This window comes from Antechinus flavipes, chromosome 3, assembly GCF_016432865.1.
Source record: "Antechinus flavipes isolate AdamAnt ecotype Samford, QLD, Australia chromosome 3, AdamAnt_v2, whole genome shotgun sequence".
Classification (NCBI taxonomy): Eukaryota; Metazoa; Chordata; class Mammalia; order Dasyuromorphia; family Dasyuridae; genus Antechinus; species Antechinus flavipes.
Window position 1 is genome coordinate 559619326 of NC_067400.1, and position 21967 is coordinate 559641292.

Below are 21967 nucleotides of genomic sequence, written 5' to 3' on the forward strand. Positions count from 1 at the left end.
AGAAACATTGGACTTCTGGTTGTTCTATGAACAAGACATTCTATCTCACAGCTTTGGCCATTTTCTCTGGCTGTTCCCAAGCCTCAAATTTTCTCCCTCCTCTTTTCCACTAGTGATTTCCTTGTTTCCTTTTAAGTCCTATCTAAAATCTCATCTTCTGCAGGAAGTTTTTCCTAATCCTACTTAATTCTAATGTCTTACTTATTAATTATTTCCTAATTATCCTATGGAAATAGCTATGCAGCAGTTAGGAAACTCTCTGAGCAACTAACAAGCTCTGTTTGCCTAAATCCACTGGAAGGAAATGGCTAGCCTTCAACATCTTTGCCAAGAAAACCCCATGGCCAGTATTGCAGTACTATGATTCACAGCATTATGAGGAGTTGTATACAACTGAACAACATTTATCCCATATATATTTTCTTTATGTGTTTTTATCACCTTTGGTTGATTGCAAGCTCCTTGAGGGCAGGGACTACTTTTGGCTCTTTTTGGTATCCCTTGTGCTTAGCACAGTGCCAGGAACACAGTAGGCACTTAATAATTTTTCTGAATGACTGCAAAGAATCATGGCCCAGTTTGGTTAAACCCTTTTAGCTAAAACTCACAATCCCATTGTTGTGTTCGCTTGGGGTAGGAGTAGGGGAATAAGTTCTGAGAGCCCCCTTTTTTTGGCGATCAGGACAGTTAACAGAAGGATATTCATGGGCCAAGGAGAAGTTGAGTCAAAACATGGTCCTCTGGGACAGTCATCACGGTTAAAGTCTAATCTTGTTGTCTTTGGGCCTTGTAAGCCACTTTAGGGGACTCCTCACAAATTATACCAATGTCCTGGCAAGCTTCCACTAATGAGAGGGACTGATCTCTGACAAATCTAAATGGGATGGGCAAATTTGGCAGCACCAAGTGCTCCTCAAACATATTTACTTTTCAGATGTTTGGGGTTTGATAAAATCCATAATGCCTTTGGCCCCAAGTACTTTTCCTATTAATTATTAAACCCCTGTGTATTTTCAAGGGTAATTGAATCCTGTTTCTAATTAGTTTACACTTAATTCATCAAAACATTTTTAAAGGGCTGTTTGATGCCCCAATAAACCTCCTGGGCTTTTAATGATTCTTTATTTGAAGAGAAATTGGAAAGAGGAGTGTGAATGGATTGCAGCTCTTCCCTCCTTTCCACATACCCCTCCCTCCTTTTTAATAGCTACTGTCTTTTCCCATACACTTTCCATGAGGAGAAAAAGGAAAACAAAGTATTTAGCCCATACATTCAAACTGTTGTAGTTTCCTACAATTCTTTTTTCATTCTGCCCAACAACAACAACAACAACAACAACAACAACAACAACAATATTTTCCCCCTTTAATAAGGGTTTCGGTCACATACATTATTTGGATAAGGACTTCAGCTTTCTATTTCATTTAGTCTGTTTGTACAGCATTAGCTCCTGAAGGCAAGAGCTAAAGACTGTTAAAGAGTTAAAGACCAATATTTTGTGAAACTTAGAATGACAAGATTTATGGAAAGTAGGCTTTTTTTGCATTTGGGAGAGGTTTTTATAAATCATAACCAGGATGAATGGAAGGAAAGGAATCCATAATTTTGTTGGGGAGTAGCAGATAGAGAACATAGAATGCTACTGTCATAGGAGTCATATCAGAGACACCATAATGTGGTCATCATGAGATATTCTTTTGCCAATGTAGATCAGTAGTTTTCTGTGACTTTCTTGAGCTCTATTCTGTTTCTTTTTTGAAAAATCAAGCGACATTCGCTCTTTTCCACATTGGTGAACTGAGGGCACCCACAAATTCACACTGTGTCACTATAATAATGCTATGCTTCAAGAACTGTAACCCTTCTCTCTTTTTCCATAACTTTTCAATGATTCCTAATAATGAATCAGCTATCACATCTGCCATTACATTAAATAAGAAACACACAAGATAGAAGTGTTTCCACCTTATCCCAGAACTGGGAGAGTCCTGATTTGTGGGGCTATCATGACGTTCTTCTACCATGATCCTGAATTTTGTCAGAGTTGCACCAAAAAGGGCCCACCCAACAAACCAATAATAATTGGTGATAGGGCCAACATTTACCAGATTTCCTCACTGTCCCACACTCACAAGAGGGATGAGTTTTCCCACACATTCCCTGTGTCCTGGACCCAATTGACCTCTGCTTCCCTCTTTCTAGGGCATAAAAGCCCCACCTAACTGAAAATGGGGATTATGTAACTTGGTGGATGTCTGATGACCACTTGAGTTTCCACATTCTGCTGTGCTAAACAGAGAGGTTTAAGTGCTGCTATATCCTTGTTGCATATTCTTGTTATAGAAGGACTAAGAAATATACTTGTGTGAAATGACTCATGAGTGCCTCATTTCATCCCAGAATTAAACTTGAAGTAACAGTGCTACCATCAAGCCTGCTCTCAACAGCAGCAGCAGCAGCAACAACAACAACAAATAATAACTAACATATACATAGTGCTGAAGTTTAATGACATCTGGTTGCACAGTGGCTAAGCAGTAGTTCTCAAAGTATGGCCTAGAGAATCCTGGGGATCTCTGAAACCCTTTTAGAGGGTCTACAAATTCAAAAATAGTTTTTATTTCCAATATGGTAAATGTCTATAAATATAATCCAGATAAAGAAAAACTCTTTGGAGAGATCCTCAATAATTTTTAATAGGATAAAGATACTGAAAACAAAAGTTTGAGAACCACTGGAGAGCATTGGGCCTGAAGTTAGATAACCCTGAATTCAAATCAAATTTCAAACATTTACCACCTCTGTGGTCCTGGACATGTCTTTTAAATCACTGTTTGCCTCAGTTTACTCAAATGTAAAATGGGGATACTAATAGCAGCTACCTTTCAGGGTTTTTGTGAGCATAATATTAACAAAAAGCACTTAATACAACGCCTGACACACAGTAGAAACTATAAAAATGCTTATTCTCTTCCTCTTTATAAAGAGCTTTATATGTTATCTAATTTGACCCTCACAAAACCTTTTGAGGTAAATTCTCTCAACTGTGAATAAATGTCTCCCTGACCTCACAAGTAAACAGTTTTGAATATAGGTAATTAATAGCATAATTGATTTAGGATTGGTCAAAACTACTATTTAGCATAATTGACTAGCTGGGTAGCCAAGAAGCAGCTTAATCCCAGGCCAGTGTGTTTCTTTGTAGACTCCCAGATACTGCTTGTTAGAAGGAAGCAGATTGAGAACACCTTACCTGGCTTCAACTCTGTAACCACGAAGACTGGGCTGAGACCAGACCTCCAGAAGGCTCGCTTGCTGTGTGAAGGATTGGCTGGCTCGGTGACCTCTGGCAGTACTCAGACCAGTCAGGGTCAGGTTCCCACTAAAGCTTTCCCAGTAAATCTCCAAACTGATGAGGTCCAGTCCCCACAATCAGTCTAACTAAAGGGCCCTTATGGAAGCATCATCACCATTGACCTATGAGAGACCACTGAGAAGGGTCATGACACTGGCCTGCATCCCTGGCGATTTGAGTTTATAATAAAGAAACTCTGTAAGTAGCCAGAATTGGAGGTAAAAGTCCTAGTCTTGAGTTATTAAAAAAAAACCTCTGATGTTGCCTCTTAAAAGAATACAAGATGCTGTGGGGATGCTCACAGCTTTGTCACAGGTGATTTCCTCCAGGACCAGAGCAGCAATAGGCAGGAAAGGGAGAATCTATGTGGAGAAGATTACAGGGCAGCTAAACCATCTCTTTGTGTCTCCATCCTTCTTGAATGCAGACCTATAATACAGCCATGTAAGTGAAACCATGGTGTTACTTCTTCAGCAAGAGACAACATGAGAGCCCTTTGTAGAGCCTCCCTGGTGTTGTTGCCTGAAATCATGGCCACAAGAGTCACTCTTCCTCCTTTCCCTGTCAACTTTGTTGTACCAATAATGCCACTCTCCAGGGTGCCATTTTGGGGGAAAAGAATGAACAAGAGACACAGGTCTTTTATGTGCAAGCTTCCAGGAATAAGGCACTTGTGAGTCCCATTGGACTGAGCCCTGGAATGCTAAGCTCAGTTATGGACATTTTAAGGCAGGATATTGACAAACTGGAAGATCACCAAGATGGTGACTGGCCTAAAGTCTGAATAATCAGTCAAAAGGATTTGGTGATGTTTGCCTTAGAGTGTAGAAGACTCAGTAATGGATACCTCAAACATATGAAGGGACTGTCATGGGAAAGAGAAATTAGACTTAATCTGCAAAACTAGAAATCATATGAGTAGAAATTATAAAAAGCAGATTTAAGCTTGATGTCAGGAAAAAGTAGAGTTACCCAAAAGTAAAGAGCATTGGCTCAGTGGAATGGGGAGGAGTAGTGGGTTTCCCCCTCATTGGAGGTAATCAGACAAAGGCTAAAGGGTCATTAGTCAGATGTGCTGTCATGGGGATTATTTTTCAACCATGGTTTGGCTTCGATAGCCACTGAGATCCTTTGCAAATATGAAATCCTGTGATTTTGCATGCTTCCCTAGGCATGTTCCCTAGATTCTGAAGGTAAAACTTCTAGCCCCCAGCCCTTACGTTGGCTCTCAAAGCAGACTCTTTATGCTTCCAACTCCACATTCTTTTCTTATTTCAGTCCGGCTCAACAAAAGGATGAATTTAAAATCCCACTGGTGCAAAAATTGCCTCCCAGGCGCCCACAGACACTCTCTACCAGAAGAACAACCTGATTTCAGCTGTCGGTCAGAATGTGTACTGTAAGCAATTGAGGGGAAAAGTTGTAGTGACTCACATAACAGGAGTGCTAAACATCTAAATGAAGGAGTGCTTCACTGGGCCGAACATCGCTGCACTTAGCACAAACACAATGTAAATTCCCAATATGCAGCAATGCCGTTTATTAGCAAATGTCTCCCTGGATTATGTTTACTCTTATTCTATTAGGGAACTTGGTTCCACATTAAATTGTACGACAATAGGATGCTTGCAATACAGGAAGAACATTTAATTATGCAAGAAAATAGATTTATGGACTCTGTTTCAGACATTCATCACCGCCTCTCTGATAAAGTACGTCTGGATAACTTCAGTATTGGTTGCAGAACCTTAAAGAGAGAAGGAACCTCAGGGGACAGCCAGTCCATGGTTGATCTCTAATCCCCCTGATAATGTATCTGTTCCATCTTTTATTTGAAGACCACCAACAAAAAGAAATACACTATTTTCTAAGGGAGGCAGTTAATTCCATTTTGGGACATTTGTTAAGAAATTTTTCCTAACATCAAACCAAAATCTGATGCTTTGCATCATCTACCCTTTACTTTTAGTACTTACTGCCCTCCAAGGACAATCAAAAAAGATCTAATGACCACCATTCAAATACATGAGGATGAGGATGAGGAGGTTGAGGATGATGATGGTGATGAAGAAGAAGGAAGAGGAAGATTAAAAAAAGAAAAAAATTCGTCCTCAAACACTTATTGTCTGTGACCCTGAGCAAATATTTGCCTCAGTTTCCTCATCCATAAAAGGAGACTGATGATAATATCTACTCATAATGCTGCTGGGAGGATCAAGACAGGTAATATTTGGTTTTTTTAATTAAAGTTTTTTTTTATTTTCAAAACATATGCATGAATAATTTTTCAACATTAACCCTTGCAAAATCTTGTGTTCCAATTCCCCCCCTCATCCTCCACCCCCTCCCTTGGATGGCAAGTAATCCAATATATGTTAAACATGGTAGAGATATATGTTAAATCCAATATATGCAAACATATTTATACAATTATCTTGCTGCATGAGAAAAATCAAATCAAACAGGAAAAAATGAGAAAGAAAATAAAATATAAGCAAACAACAACAAAAAGAGTGAAAATGCTATGTTGTGATCTACCTTCAGTTCCCCCAGTCTTCTCTCTGGGTACAGATCACTCTCTTCATCACAAGATCTTTGGAACTGGCCTCAATCACCTCTTGTTGGAAAGAGCCACATCCCTCAGAATTGATCTTTTATATAGTCTTGTTGTTGCTGTATATAATGATCTCCTGGTTCTGCTCACTTCATTCAGCATCAGTTCATGTAAGTCTCTCCAAGCCTCTCTGTATTCATCCTGCTGATTGTTTCTTACAGAACAATAATATTCCATAACATTCATATACCACAATTTATTTTGCCATTCTCCAATTGATGGGCATCCATTCATTTTCCAGTTTCTGGCCACTACAAACAGGGCTGCTACAAACATTTTTGCACATATGGGTCCCTTTCCCTTCTTTAAGATCTCTTTGGGATATAAGCCCAGTAGTAACACTGCTGGGTCAAAGGTATGCACAGTTTGACAACTTTCATCATTAGGATGAATTTGAACTCAAGTCTTCCTGATTCTAGGTCCAGAACTCTATCCACCATAATACCAAAGCACTGATGTCTCCCCTAAATCTTCTCATCTCCAAACTCACCATCCCCAGCTACTTCAATTGATCCATGTATGCCATGATCACCATTTTGCCCACAATCTTGGTGACCTTTCCATTCAGGCTCTCCAACTTAACCAAGTTCCTTCCAAAAATGTGTAAAGTGAACCCAGTCTTTCCAGTGGGATCAGTCCAGAGTATAGTATGGTGGGTAGCCATTACTTACTCATCCTTGACACCAAATGTTTGTTAACACAGGTTTCTCTCACCTGGATTATCCCCCAATTCCTTTTGCTTCAGCAACATACTCTGCTTTTTGAACTTGATTTCACTATAAATTATTATAAAAGACAGACCCATCTCCACTGCGTATTTAATTTCAAACATCCAGATTCTATTGCTGAAAATACTGAGAAACAAAATCTTATTCCTTCATTCAACAAACATTATTAAGTCCCTGCTACGTGCCAGATGCTAGGGATACAATGAAAAGAATGGAAGCCCTAGCTATTGAAGAGCTGTCATTCTATAATATTTGTTTCAAAAAGAGCCTCATTGAGGGCAACCTCCTGGTTTCCCAGAGGGAGACTCTGAGATGCACAGCAGGAAAGGACTGGCCCAACTGGCTTATATGGGACCAGAACTCAAGTCTTTTGGCACCCAGAGTTAAGTCTAATGCATCTTTCTGCCTTCTTTCCATGAGCTATCTCTCTGAGCAGTGGGAGCTGCTGATGGATAATATAAACAAAATGTAGTCCTGGTAAATCTCGTCTAATGTTTTAGAAGAGGCAGATATGAACTCTTGGTAAAAAGGAATCCTTTCATTGTACCAGAATTACTGTCAGAGTTTGGGTGATATATGGCCCATATGGCAGCACATTCATTCTGTGCATGTGTTTATTGCTGTATTTTCATTAAGGAAGCTAGGATGTGCTAGCAAAGTTAGAGAGAACGTCTGTTGGTCTGGGGTCTGTAGTCGGGGAAGGGATCTCTCCCTTTGAATTATGACAGTCTCTCTGCTTGGCTCCTTGAGTCCTTCTCTCCCCACTGCAAGGAATGAATAAATGAATGAACATTTATTAGGCACTTACTGTCAACAAGACACTGTGCTAAACCCCAAAGAGAAAGGCATGACAGTCTCCTAATTCAAGGAGTTCACCTTCTAATAGGGGAAGACAACACAGAGAGAAGGGTTCCATTTCAGGCAGATGGAAAGGTCAGGTGGTACTTGGGGTACAGCAGCCAAAATGTCAGGATAAGGAATAGGACCCCGTGGATCTCAGGAAACATTGGCAGTTTAAATGGTCCCAATCAATGACTAATAGGAAAGGGGTAAGGAAGGAAGGGGTTATCTCAGAGAGGGGTTACAATTAGGGGGAGGTCAGTATTCTAGCTTAGTGCAAGCTGGACAATGAGGGTAGAGGTGAGGGAGGAGAAATGATGATGATCATCATCATGATGACAATGATACAAGATTGCCCAGAATCACAGAATTAGAAAGTAGAGGAGCCAGTGCTGGGATTTAAAAGTAGGGGTGAAGATCAATGGAATGGAATGAACAATGGAATACATCAAGAGATCCAAACTGGTATCCTGGCTTTGGCTTTAAGACTCAACAAAAATTCCACCATGAAGTCTTTCCTGCTCCTTCAACCCACACTCATTGCTAATGCTTCCCATTTACACTGTATACATCTTATAAGTACTATTTTTTTTTTTTTGCCATAAAAGTATAAGTTCTTTGAAGTCCGGGACCACATTTTTTGCCTTTCTTTGTATTCATAGTGTTTGGTACGCAGTAAGTGCTTAATAAATGCATATTGTAGCTGTCACTTATTACCCATTTGACAATGGTCAAATCATTTTATTTTTCTAGATCTCTGTTTCCTCATCTATGCAATCAGAATAATAACAACTGGTAGTTAGAGGGCACTCACTCAAAGATTTACAAAGCACTTGACAAACATCTCCTTCAATCCTCACAATGAGCTGGTAGGTGCTATGATTATTATCATCCCAATTTTACGGATGGGGAAACTGGGGCTGACAAAGAAACTTGCTCAGCGTCATGCAGCTAGGAAACCTTTCGAGACAGATTCAGAGGTATGTCTTCACCATTCCTAGTGATATTTTCACCATCCTCCATGCCTGCCTTTACAAATCTCTCAGGTTCCTTCTAGCTATAATGATACTGTGAACTGTAGGTTCAGTGATTTTTCTGCAGCTGCTTCTCACTGTTGATTGATTGACCAAAACATACAGAAATTTAAATTCCAGTCCATACGCCTTTCTCCAAGCTGTGGCTCTGACCTGATTTCTCCTCCTGTAAGAAGTTTAAGGGAGGGGAAACAGCTGATAAAGGCTACATGCCCTTCATCATTTGCTCCTGGCACAGGGGTACTCTTCAGAAAAAAGCAGAGAGGCTTCCAGGGCAGAGAATACACAGATGCACATTCCTGTCCAGCCTGGATTTTCTGACCTGGAATACAGAAGCTCAAATGTCTCATTTTCCTCGATGAATGCAGTCCAGCCAGACTGAGGGGAACTAAAGGATTGGAAGCAACGATCTGTATAATTTAGGCACAAAAAAGCTGCTTTGGCAGAGTAGTTTCTACGCTACTGGTCCTTACAAAGACCCAGTGCACAAAATACATGGTGAAATTAGAGGAGTAGGGAATGGAACCTAAAATTTCCCTAACAACCCTGCCACAGTATCTGAGAGTCCGCCATTAGAATCAGAGTTAAAAGAATCCATTTGGCTTTGTAATGCAAATATGTTACCCATTCATGGACATTAAGAAGACCATCAGAGCCAGAGCCTGGGGGAATTAGCAATCAATCAATCATCAAGCATTTATTAAGCACTTACTAAGTGCTAGGCAAGCTTCCAATCTTGGGATGAGAGAGATCAGGGTTGGGGAGAGGCAAAAACAGCCTGTCCTTCTTTCATTGTTGAGAGTGTTGAAGGAGAAGTATGAGGTGGTGGAGGAAGGTTGTTCTCAGCCTAATTCAAAGGACAATCTGAGTACTGGGTGAAGTTCTAGGAATGAATGAATCAAGCATTATTAATTGCTTACCATGTGCAAGCATTGTACTGTATGTAATACCAGAGAGACTGAGGCAGACAGAGATTGGTTTTTTATTTTAATGTGGAGAGTTGAGGCTAGCTGACTGAATGGGACTCTCCTCCAAAGCATTCAGCTCAGAAGAACCGAGGCAAAGAACTTATATAGGGTTTTAGCTAATTAGGGGAAACAAAAGTAGCTAAATGGGGCAAAGTCACTGAGAAAATGGACAAGCCATAATTCCAGGAAAGGATCATAACTTAATCCTAACAGGATAGGGGTCAAAATCAGAAGGTGAAGGACAGGAGAAAGTGAACTGAGGAACAATAATCAAAAGGAGGGGGAATTATCCTAGCAAGGATTGAGATAAGGCATCTGGAGTTTATGACACAATGGTCTCTCAATTTCCAATCCTAATGGCAAGGAAGGGGAGGCTGCTATGAATTCAACATGTCCCACGCCTAACAGTACTAAGCACTAGAGATACAAATAAAATAAATAAAAATAAAATAATTAAAGATCATCCCCAATCCCTTCTAGGAACAATTCAAAATAGGAGAAATATAACACAGAACAAGGAAGGGGGGTGGAGAAAGTGACAAAACACCCTGATTTCCCCACATTATAATTTTGCTCTTGTACAGCTCTATCTTCATAGTTTCAGTTCTCGTAGAATTTCCCTCACTTATTTTGTCATGGAATTGATCACTCAACAAACAACTAATAAGTGCTTATTATGTTTGTACGAAGTACTGTGATTTTTATTGGGGAAACAAAGATAAAATAGTTTCTGCCCTCAAGAAGTTTATTCTAAATGAGGAAAGGTCAGATGCTTATACAAGTATGTGTGTGTGTGTGTGTGTGTGTGTGTGTGTGTGTGTGTATGAGACAAATAGAAATTAAATACACTGAACACTTAGTGCCTAAAATATCTTGGCAGAATTATCAATGGTGGTCATCACCAGGGCCTGAAAGAATGGAATTCCCCAAGAAATGAAGCAGGAACAAGGAAATTTGGAAAAAATAAAGCACAGCCTAAAAATTTCTGTATGTAACATAATAGTTGACATTTATATAATGTTTTAAGATTTACAAAGCATATTTTCATTTGACCTCAAAACAACCCTGTTAAGTGATGCTACTTTCTCTAATTTGCATCTGAGGAAACTGAGGCTCAGAGAGACTGATTTTGTCACAATGGCACAGATAGTTCATGTTAGAGGCAGGATTTAAACCTAGGTTTCTCCTTACTCCAAGTCCATAACTCTGTCCATTGCCCCATCTTGTCATTTGTATGAAACAAAAGAGAGTATCTGCAGCAAGAGTATACAGCCCTGTGATATTACAAGTCTGGAGATTTATGTCTTAGCTCAAATCATAGTAGACAAAATTCCTAAATTTAGGAAAGAGGTAAGTCAATAAACATTTATCAAGTGCCTACTATGTGTCAATCACTAAACTAAGATACAAAGAAATGCTAAAAAAAAAAAAAAAAAAAAAGAAGAGTTTATTACTCCATATTTCCTAGTACTCAATATCTGACATTCTCAGGACATGTAGTTTCTTATACAGGCTCACTTATCTGGAAGATTTTTCCCTTATAAGATGGGGAAAAGAATGGTTTAGTTTGTATGAAAAAGATCTGAGGGGGCTAATGGACCAAATGGCCAACAGTTTGACATGGCAGCCCAAAAAGCTAATGTTATATAAAGCTATTTTCATTTAAACAGAGTGAACAGAATGAAAGAGGTGATTATCCCTTTGTCCTCTGTCATTTGTAAAACCACATTCTAAGAGCAATGACAGGTTGAGATCCATGGCACCCTACGGGCTTTCATTGACTAGTGTATTGCAGAGGATAGGTAGGGAACAGGGGAAAGAAAGAACATTTCCTCTGCTGAGATCACTGATACTTTGGAGTGTTGTTGAATTGAAAGGCAGTATCCAAATGTGTGTGAATGGGTTGGTAAGGCAACTGAAAACCATGACACAACAAGAAGCATTTTAAAGAACTATGTCTCTTTTAACCTGTAAAAGAGGAGACAGAGATGTCTCTGCAAGTATTTGAAGGGCTAGCATGTGAAGGCGGAATTACCCTTGTCCAGTAGGCTCCAGAGGGTAGAATTTAGAGTGATGGGTAAAAGACTCTCCCATGTTCAATCTAACTTCCATGGAATTGCCAAAGGGATTTTCTAAAGTTCAGAACTAGCATGTCACTCCCAGAATCAATAAATCTCCATGTTCCCCGTTACAATTAGGATAAAATAATTTTTCTGTATAGCATTTAAAATTCTGCTCAATCTAGTCTCAGTCGACTTTTCCAGGCTTATCATACATTACTCCCCCTTCATACACTCTATTCCCGGACTAAACAAGAGTTCTGGCTGTTTCTCATCCATTGTCATTTCATCTCCCGTACCTAAGTTCCTTACATCTATGTAACTGTTGCCTTCCCCAATCAAATGTAAGCTCCATAGGGTCAAGAGTTGGGGCATTGTTTTATTTTTGTCTTTTTAGCTTCTTTTGTCTTTCTTTGCATCTCCAGGGCTTATCCTAGTGCCTAGAAAATATTAGGCACTAAATAAATGCTTGGTGAATTACAGATAATAATAAATGCTTGATTGATTGAAACTTCCAAGAGTCAGAGTTTGCTTCTAACTAAATCAAATCTTCCTAACAATCAGAGCTATCCAAATTTAAAATGGCCTGCCTTAGAAGTTAGTGAGTTCTTATCATTATATATACTAAGCATGCACAACTACTACTGGAAGACAGAGGGGATTTCTACCATAAGGCAATGGGTTGAACTGGATGATTTCTTCCAATTCTATGATTCCAAGAATTTTAGCCACCTCTGAAGCCTCACCCTTATGCAATCCTTCTCTTAATCCGTTCCTTGATTTCTATGTCATACCACTGGACCCCATGGCTCTGAAGGGAAAGTAAGGCTGGTGATTTTGCACAGCCCTCCTTCACTTAAATCCAATTCCCTTGTATAGCATGACATTACCTCTTTTCACAAACAAAGGTCAAACAACAACTTCTGTGAGTAGGAGTAATAGCTGTCCCACTGGGCACCCAATTAGAATTGGCTATTTGGGCTACACAGTTCCTCCTTTTTTTTCTTCTTTTCCATTTTTCTACGTACAAAGAGTATCATACCCTAACATGTGGGTGCTCTGCCCAAAGGAACATAAATTTTCATTGCTGAAACCTCACAAGATACTTCAGAGTTTAGGAGCTAGATTTCTTTTAAGGACTATGTCTTAAATACAAATTACTCTGGCTCTTATTGATTGGCCAATAGGTTATAAGTCAAGCCTCAGTTGGTCATTGTTTGGCCCTGATTGGCTGAAAATTGTTTCTGTTTTGGCCAGAAACCCCTAAAGATCTTCCCTTCCCAGATTGATTTTTTTTTTTTGACTAGGTAAAAGAAGTCATCCTCTGCCTCATTTCTTACCTAACGCTAATTACTGATGGCTCAAACTGAAACTTGGGAAGAACTTTAGCTTTAAAGGCAAATTCTCCCCCTGTATCCAGGGCCATCTCCAGCCATCCTGAACTACATCTTGCTACCAGACCCAAATGGCTCCAGAGGAGAAAATGAGGCAGGTGACTGTATAGCTCTTCCTCACTTAAATCCACTTGCACACCATGTATCACCTCCCTGATATAATGATTCTCTTCTAGAATGAAAGACCAGCAATAGTTCTTGCACTCACTGTTGTAGCCAAAGATAAAATATTTTATGTCCAATAGCACCAACTTACCTTGTTCCTTCTTTCTTCATCTTCTAAAGAGATAACCTTCTCTATTCCTGACCTAGGATAATTATTCCTATATTCTCAAGGATAATGTATTCACCACTTCTACATCGCCACAGGTCAGGAAAATGGAGTGGGCAATGCAGCTGTGGAACTAATTCAGTCCCTCACTTTACTAATAATGCATGTAAAGGACTAGAGCTTTGGAAAGATTCTGTCCTTATGCAGCTTAAATACTTTTTTTTTTTACCTTTATAATAATGTCTCTGTTCAGGAAGCAAAAGAATCACTGGCACTTCTCAAGATGGGGTAAAGAGGGTCTCTCTCCCCTAGACACCTTCTCCTCAAGGGAGGAGGAAGGAAAGTTTGCATTTTCTCCAAAAGTTGGCCTGGCTTCTCCTTTCCCATTCCCGGAGCTAATTTGGACCACCTAAGAGTACATATATTTGGATAAATGACATATTCTCATCCATCTCCTGCTGTAGCAGTTAAATGATAAACCTAAATACATTTGGAAAACAAATGGGGGGGGGAAGCCCATAAAATTGACAGCTGAGAAATGGAGAAACCAGCATTGGCAAGGACTGCAAAGTTTAACGGGGAAAGAGACAGGGAGAAGTGTGGGAGTGTGCTGGAAGAGAAACAAGAGAAATACGGAGTAAAATCATAGAATATTGGAGTTGGAAAGGTCCTCAATTGCTAGTGAGTGCAAGCTGTATCTGAAAAGAGATCCTTTTGAAAGCAACCCCAGCAAAAGAGTCCTGCTGCCTCTGTTTGATTATGTCCACTAATGGAGGACCCACTCTCTCATTAGCAGTCCATTCTTATTTTGGACAGATCTCATTGGTTGGAAAAATTTTTTCTAATGCCAAAATCTGCCTCTCTGCACTTAAACAGAGACCATGAAATTTCATAATTTGGTACAATGGAAAGAATACTGATTTTAAAAAAAATCAGATTTGTATTTGCTCCCATCAATCTATTAGATGGACCAGATAGAACATTGAATCGGGGATCAGGAATAAGACTTAATAGCTGGAATTTTAAGATCACTTAATCTCCCTCATCTTCTTTTTCTTATCTGTAAAATGGTAATCATAATGGTACTTGCCTACCAATATTGTTATGATAAAATGACATATTTGCAAAGCATTTAGCAAACCTTAAAACAACATTTAAATTCTATTTATTATTACTATTAATATTATTGTTGGTGATGAGGATGATAGTGTGGTTACTAGCTATATGACCTTAGCAAAGTAATTTAGCTTATAATACACCTCAGTTTCATCATCAGTAAAATTAAAGATTTAGACTGATTTTAAAGTTCCTTTCTCGCTTTAATCTATGATGTGAACTGAATTTCATCGATGGAAAGAACCTGAAAAGCCAATTTGTCCAATCTATATGTGAACAGAGATCCTCTCTCTTTGAGGTTATTTGAATACCTTCAGGTATGGGGAGCTTACTACGTCTTTAAGTAGGTCATTACCCTTGTGACTATCTCTTAATGAATCAGTTACTTGGGTGCATCCATAAATGTGTAACAGAAAAAAGTTAAATATGGGCTAATGCTGATGATTTCCGTAGCCAAGAGACAATGCTCCCTGTGCTAAGTACAAAGTGTAGACCTTTGAAATCAGCAGCCCTACCTACCCTGCTGAGAAAGTAAGGGGACAAAATTAAAGGACCCTACAGAAGTCAGCACTAAATATTCCTAGTTCATTTGCTTATCCTGAGTTTTTCTGGCTCTCACTCTGGCTGCTGTTCTTGGGGTTGTAGCTCCCCTGGTGCCTAGGACTGTGCTTTGTACAGTGGGCATTTAAATCAATGTTGTCCAACTCTACTGGTAGACAGCACTTCTGGAGCCCTGCATCTCCTTTCTCTATTGAGAAAATTTTCTTACTCTCTGATTTTTGACCCCTAACTTTCCCACAGTTATTCCCGTTCTGCTTTTTGTGGCTAAGAATAGTGAGTCACATTTTTTTTTTTTTGAGAGACAACATGTCTCCAAGGCCAAAACATGGATTCAAAATGTGCTGAATTCAATCTTGCCTCTCAGGCATACTGGCTATGTAACCTTGGGTAAGTCATTTTCTCAATTACCCAGACAATTCTTTAAGGTCATAAGGTACAGGCAAAATTATAAAATGATTCTATAGATGGAATTTCCATACTGGAAACTTCCCTATGCTGATGAAATCACAGAGGTGGACCAAAACAAAACCATTCTACTAAAGAACAGCCCTTAATATTTGAAGGGAACTACTACTTCTCCCCTAAGTCTTCCCTTCTCCAGATTAAACACTCTCAGTTCCTCAACCAATCTTCATCATTCTGGTTCCTTCCTTCTGGGAAAATTCCACCTTATCAATTTCCTTCCTAAATGTGCTCCCCAAAATTGAATATAATATGTAGATCTGCAGGTATGGTCTGACCTTAGCAAAGGACAGTTGGGTGATCACCTTTTGGCTACTTTGCATTCTTTGAAGATAACACATATAACATGAGTGATAAGGAGATTTCCTATTTTATTTGGAAGTAGCCAATGTGAGGAACTCCCATCTTTACCATGTTATAGAAGACATAGGTCTATGACTTCCCAATATCAGATCAGAAGCCCTTCTAAGACAGAGGAATGAAGTCCAGGATCTTAGGGATATCTTCTAAATCTGAATTTGAATATTTTTCAGAGAATGTTTTCTCCAAAGAAAATGAGACCTCCTCTCCATTTGGCAAAGCGTTCAAACTGGATATTTCTGTTTCTGCTGTCTCTCTCCCTGTTTCCATCTTTATCTCTGTCTTTCACTCCTCTCTTCTACCATATCTCAATCTCCCCTAAATTCTGTCCCTTTTACTTGACTCTATCATGTCCCTAAAAGACATACTCATCACCCCATCATATTACAGCAGCTTTGGAACTCACATCTCATCATTCCCCTCAGCACTATGGTCATCTCATTGGAGCGCTGGAATGAGGAATAAAGCATTCCTTCCTGAGCTAGCATTTTAAGAGGGCTCTCAATCCCACCCCACTTCTATACACACATATTTATATATACAATTATATGTTTTATTTATATATACCTATGTGTATATATACATTAGCTACAAATATCAACTATACCTTACAAGCAATATATTACCCATATATAATAAATATAACATTTGTATGATATGGCATTTATTATTATGTACAATATATTGTACTATGCTATTAATCATGCTCACATTATTTATGTGATACATGCTGGTTTGTTGCATGTACATGTTATAGACATGTAAATTGCACAAATGCTATGTATGCCATGTGTTATATGTAGCATTATTGTTATGTATTTGTTATATATCACACACATATATGTGTGTATAGATACATTAGTACTTAAACTCAGAATGCTCTCTATCTCTATTTCTGTCTTCATCTATTTCTGTATCTCCCTTGCTTTCTCTCTGTCTCTGTCTCCTTCCATCCCTTTTTCCCTTCTTCCATCCTTTCCTCTCTCTGTCTCTATCTGTGTATCTATCTCTCTATCTGTCTCTCTCTCTCTCTCTCTCTCTCTGTCTTTGTCTGTCTCTGTCTATCTGTCTCTGTCTCTCTCTGTCTCTCTGTCTCTCTCTGTTTCTCTCTGTCTCTGTCTCTGTCTCTCTCTCTCTTTTTGTCTCTCTCTCTGTTTCTTTCTGTCTCTGTCTGTCTCTCTCTTTCTATCTGTCTCTCTCTGTGTCTTTGTCTGTCTGTCTGTCTCTGTCTCTCTCTCTCTCTTTCTGTCTCTCTCTGTGTGTCTCTCTCTGTCTCTGTGTCTCTCATACTGGGCCTTCCTATCTCCCCTAGGCTGAAAATGAAGCCTATGGGCCTGTATTTATGCAAATACATGTTAAGAGTAAAAGGATTAAAAAATAATGGCGTTATGTAAGTTGTATATAAAAGGTTTGCAGTGTCATGTGTAATCATCTTTTAATTATTCTACTGTTCTGAAAGTGCTTGTTTTTTCATGAATTAAAAATAAAATAAAAATTTTAAAAAGAAATAATGACTGATTCATTTAGAGAGACAGAGGAGATTTGACTCAGATAAAGATGTATAGATATTGGTATATAGATCTTGACAAAGGTTCACCTGGCTTTGAGGTCAGTGGGCTTTGTCTCTGAGAGTCTCCATACAATGGCTGCCAATCCCCACAGTGGAGCTCCACTAGGCAGTATTTTCTTGGCAAAGACTCCTTGGACAATGAGTACCTGTGTCTACATTCCCAGGTCCTTGGCTGGCATTTCTCTTATCACTTTTTTCTTCTGTACCAACTACCCCACCTCTGCAGGGACCTAGGTGAGAAGCAGTGAGATCCCCTAAGCTCTGTGCTCCCAATCGCTGCTCACAATCTCCAGATGACAGCCTGAAGCAGTCAGGTCTGAGAGGAAAGCTGAAAAATGGACATGCCTGGGGAGTCCCACAAAACAAAAGCAGAAACACTTGAATGCCAATAGAGAACATTGAAATGAACTGTACTAATGAGGGTGTTTGATAAAAGCTAAGTCTGCCTTGGGGTCTGTCCAAGAGTATTGACTTACCAACATCCACTCACTTCAAAAAAGAATCCAGGTAACATGTAGTTCTATAATATCATCAGATTGACATCTAGGTGGCCAATATTGTAGGATTTCCAACTAGAAGGGAATTTAAAAATAACATAGTCCAATTCTCTTATTTTGGAGAAGAAAGTATGATCCAGATGAGGAAAGTCACATGTCCAAGGTTACACAAAGCAGAATCAGGGTTCCAATCTACATCTTCTGAGGTCATCATCATTGATCTTTCCATGATAATCTATGTTTTTAATGCTGATCTCCAACAAGAAACAAGACATTCGACATAGTTTAAGTTGATAAGCATTTTAAGAGCCTACTATGTGATGGGTGCTGTCCTAGAAACTGGGGATTCAAAGAAATGAGTGAAAACACTCCTAAGTTTCAAACAGCTACCATTCTATTGGATACCCACATCCTACTCAGTGCTAAATCACATGAACAGCATAATCACAAATGGAAATTACCAATCAAAAGGATGAAATAAGAAATGTTAATTTCCTGGAGGATGGCACAGAATCACTTGGGCACTATAACTGAGCCAGTAAGTCAATAAGAATTTATTAAGTGCCTACTGTGTGCCAGACGCTATGCTAGATGCCAGGAATACACAAAGAGCTATCTATCTCTGTCCTCAAGTAGTTCCCATTCAAACAGGGGTACTAACATGAATAAACAAGACATATTAGTGTGAATGCCAGTAATGTCAGAGAGAAGGCACTGGCAATGGTAGAGACCAGATTTCTAGTAAATAACTAACATTTATATAGCTCTTTGATGTATGTAAGGGTGAGCTAGGTGTTCACTGAATAAAATCTGAAGTCAAGAAGATTCACCTTTCTAAGCTCAAATCTGGCTCTAGACATTTACTACTTGTGTGATCATTGGGCAAGTCATATAACCTTGTTCGCCTCAGTTTCCTCATCTGTAAAACGAGCTGGAGAAGGAAAAGGCAAACCACTCCCAGTATCTGCCAAGAAAACCCTAAATGAGATCATGAAGAATCTCTCATAACTGAAAAAGACTGACCAATGATCAAAGCAGTATGCAAACAGATGTACACATCTTATGTCATTTGATCCTTACAATCACCCTTTATGGTAGATGCTACTGTTCTCCTATTTTACAGATGAGGATACTGAGGCTAAAGGTGATTTGCTGACTTGCCCAGGGTTATATAGCTAGAAAATGTCTCAGAGAAGATTAGGAATTAAGAAAGGCTTCAGGTACAAGTTGACACAAACTGAAACTTGAAGGAAATTTAAGATTCTAGGAGGTAGATGTGAGAAGGGAGAGTACTACAGGCATGAAACAAAGACAGGAAAAAGGCATGTCAAGGGAGAATAGAATATCACATACAAGGAGAAATTAGAAGAACACTTTGAATAGACCTCAAAATGATGTGGGGATAGAGGACATACAGTAGGTGCTTAATAAATGCTTCCTGAATTTATTCCCTAGTTGAAGCTGCAGACTTTGGTCTATCAAAGATGTTGCCTGACAGTACATAAGTTCAGGGAAGTTGAAGAAATATGGAAAATACTTCAAGTACAGGATTAGAAACAGATTTAATGTGTCTTGTATGTGAGGATGAGTGTAATTAAGGGCAAAAAGGTTCATCACCAGGTTGGCTGCAGAATGATTTCACAACATCAACTGACAAAGACCATTAACTAAGATACATTCACGTAAGTAGAATGAAAGTGCTGACAAAATTACATATATTAAACATTGATGTCTGCATATATATCTCTTTATCTCTCTATTTATCTATCTGTTTGTCTATTCTATCTATCAGTTCAATATGTAGCTGAGTGTATATATGTATGTGAAAGAGAAGATTTTTATGTGGACTCTTCAAGTATTATATATATACACACACACACACATATATATGATATATATGTATGTATACACACACGTATATACTTCTACATCCCAATTAATCTTCCCAAGTGCCCAACTCATAAATCCCATCTGCTGAGTCTTTCTGAGCAGGCAGATTGTATTTAGGAACTCCATGAGAGCAGAAGAATGGAAAGAAGGTGTCCTTTCCAAGCCCCCTCCAAATCCACTCTTTGTTTATTACATCATAAACCTTTCACCCAGGTGGTTCATCACTGCACAGAATGCAGACGGTACACAGGCAACACCAATTTTTTTATGCAAAGGTCGGTACCTTGTTCGAAGATTCCCCTGCTCTGGTACTCCATCAAACACTGATAATACATCAAAATCCTCTTCCAGCGCAAAGGAGTGGAACACAAGCTGTATCCTATTCTGTTCCTCGGCTGTGATGATCCATGTGCAGTTGGCGTAGTTGGGATAACCATACGGAAATCCAGGGCTCTCGACAGTTCCATTGGGGCCTTGCAAATTGAATGTGCAATTCTGGCCTGGAAAAAGGGAAAAAGACAAGGTGAGGCAAATAGAGGTCACCTGTTATAATTCTGGACTTGGAGTTGGGCGATTTGCCTTTAAATCCTCCTATTTCTGGCATTTATCAGTCCTGTGATTCTAGACAAGTCATTTTATTTCTCTCAGTCTCAAGCAACATGCCAGGATTTATCTATAACATTTTTAGAGCTTTAAAATAGTGGATCATCCATAGAGCATACTTATTGGGCACGAGCAATGAATTCTATTAGTAGTGAATACATGTAGTACAGGTCATTAAAAAACTATATGGCTAAAAAAGGAGATGGGCTGGTTACATGAGATCTTAAGCCAAGTGGTCTAGAGAGATGCCTTTGTAGACCTCTTTCATCTCTTCCTCCCATAGAATAATTATAAGGGCAGAGTTAAAAATCCTATGGGATGTCAAAACATGGATTCGTGGACATTGTTTTACTGGGAAGAATTCCTACATCAATGACATCAAAGGTCCTTTGAAATCTTGAATTATAACAAATTCCTGACATTATTTTGTTTTCTAGGGACAATCTATTTTCCTGAAGTTGGCTATAGAAAAAATCTCAGATGACTGGGCACCTGTGTTCATGGACTATAGTAATTGAGGTTTTTCCATAAACCAAGTGCTGCTGCATATGCACAGAGAATGCAGTGTTAATAGAGGAGGAAAAAATGAAGACAGTTCTTTCTTCCAAGAAATTTATAGTCTAGAGATGACGTATAAAAATAATACAAAATAGAATGTTATTTTAAAGAAAAGTATTACCTCCCATGTGCAAAAAGGTTCAGCATCAGAAATGGATAAGATTTTGCTCAGTGAAATTTCATTAAGATATATTAGCATCTACTATCTACTAGGATAGTACTGCAGTCTAAGAGCCATGGAACCTTTCCAACTGACTTGCAGCTGAAACCTGTTTCTACCTATCAGAATATGAGCTTCTCGAAAGCTTCTGTCTTGTTTTTTGTATTTGTATCTCTTAACACTTTACACAATGCTTCCCACATATTAAGTTCCTAATAAATAATTATTCATTTGTTCAATTTATCAAAGAGAAGTCCATAAGGTGCAGAAAAATCTAAAAAAAGTGAGATGACTTCTGGCTTGGAATATCAGATAAGACAGTAATTGCTTCCAGTTGAGGATTCAAGGAAGGGTTTATAAAGGAAATAGCATTTGACTCAAGCTTTAGACGATGGACAGGATTTCAATAGGCTTAGTCAAGGAGAGGGGATTTCTGGCAGATGAGGTGCAGAGGCAGGAAAGCATTGAGTATATTTGGGGAACAATCAAGTCGCTTAAGTTGGCTGAAGCATAGGGTAAATTTGAAGGAAGAATGTGAGATGATGCTACTTCAAGCAGTGAAGGGTCTTGAATGATAAGATAAGGAGATCAGATGTTATTTTATAGACAATGGGGAATCAGTGAAAGTTTGTGAACATTTATGCATTAAGAAAAAAAATTTACCATTGATATGTAGTTTTGGTTGGGGATAAGGAGAGAGATTAGAAACCACCATAATAATCCAGGAGAGAGGTAATAAGCACTTATACTATGATGGTGAAGAGTAGGAATAGAAAGAAAGGATACAGTATCCTTGTGAGAGATACAGTAGAGAATTGACTGGGGGTAAGAGGGAATGGAGAGTCAAAGATTAGAAGTTTGATTATCTCTCCACAATACCTTTCACCTCCATTTCTTTTTTCTCTTCCCACTATCACCACCCTTA

At 38.9% G+C, this 21967-nt stretch overlaps 1 protein-coding gene across 1 annotated transcript in view; it reads right to left on the reverse strand.

Annotated features, from left to right (window-relative positions):
* Window positions 1-21967, reverse strand: part of CSMD2 (CUB and Sushi multiple domains 2) — a 1001023-nt gene that overhangs the window by 885301 nt on the left and 93755 nt on the right. Inside the window, exon 2 of the mRNA XM_051987630.1 lies at window positions 20005-20221. Within this exon, the coding sequence (XP_051843590.1) occupies window positions 20005-20221 (217 nt within the window). The remainder of the gene's footprint in view (window positions 1-20004; window positions 20222-21967) is intronic.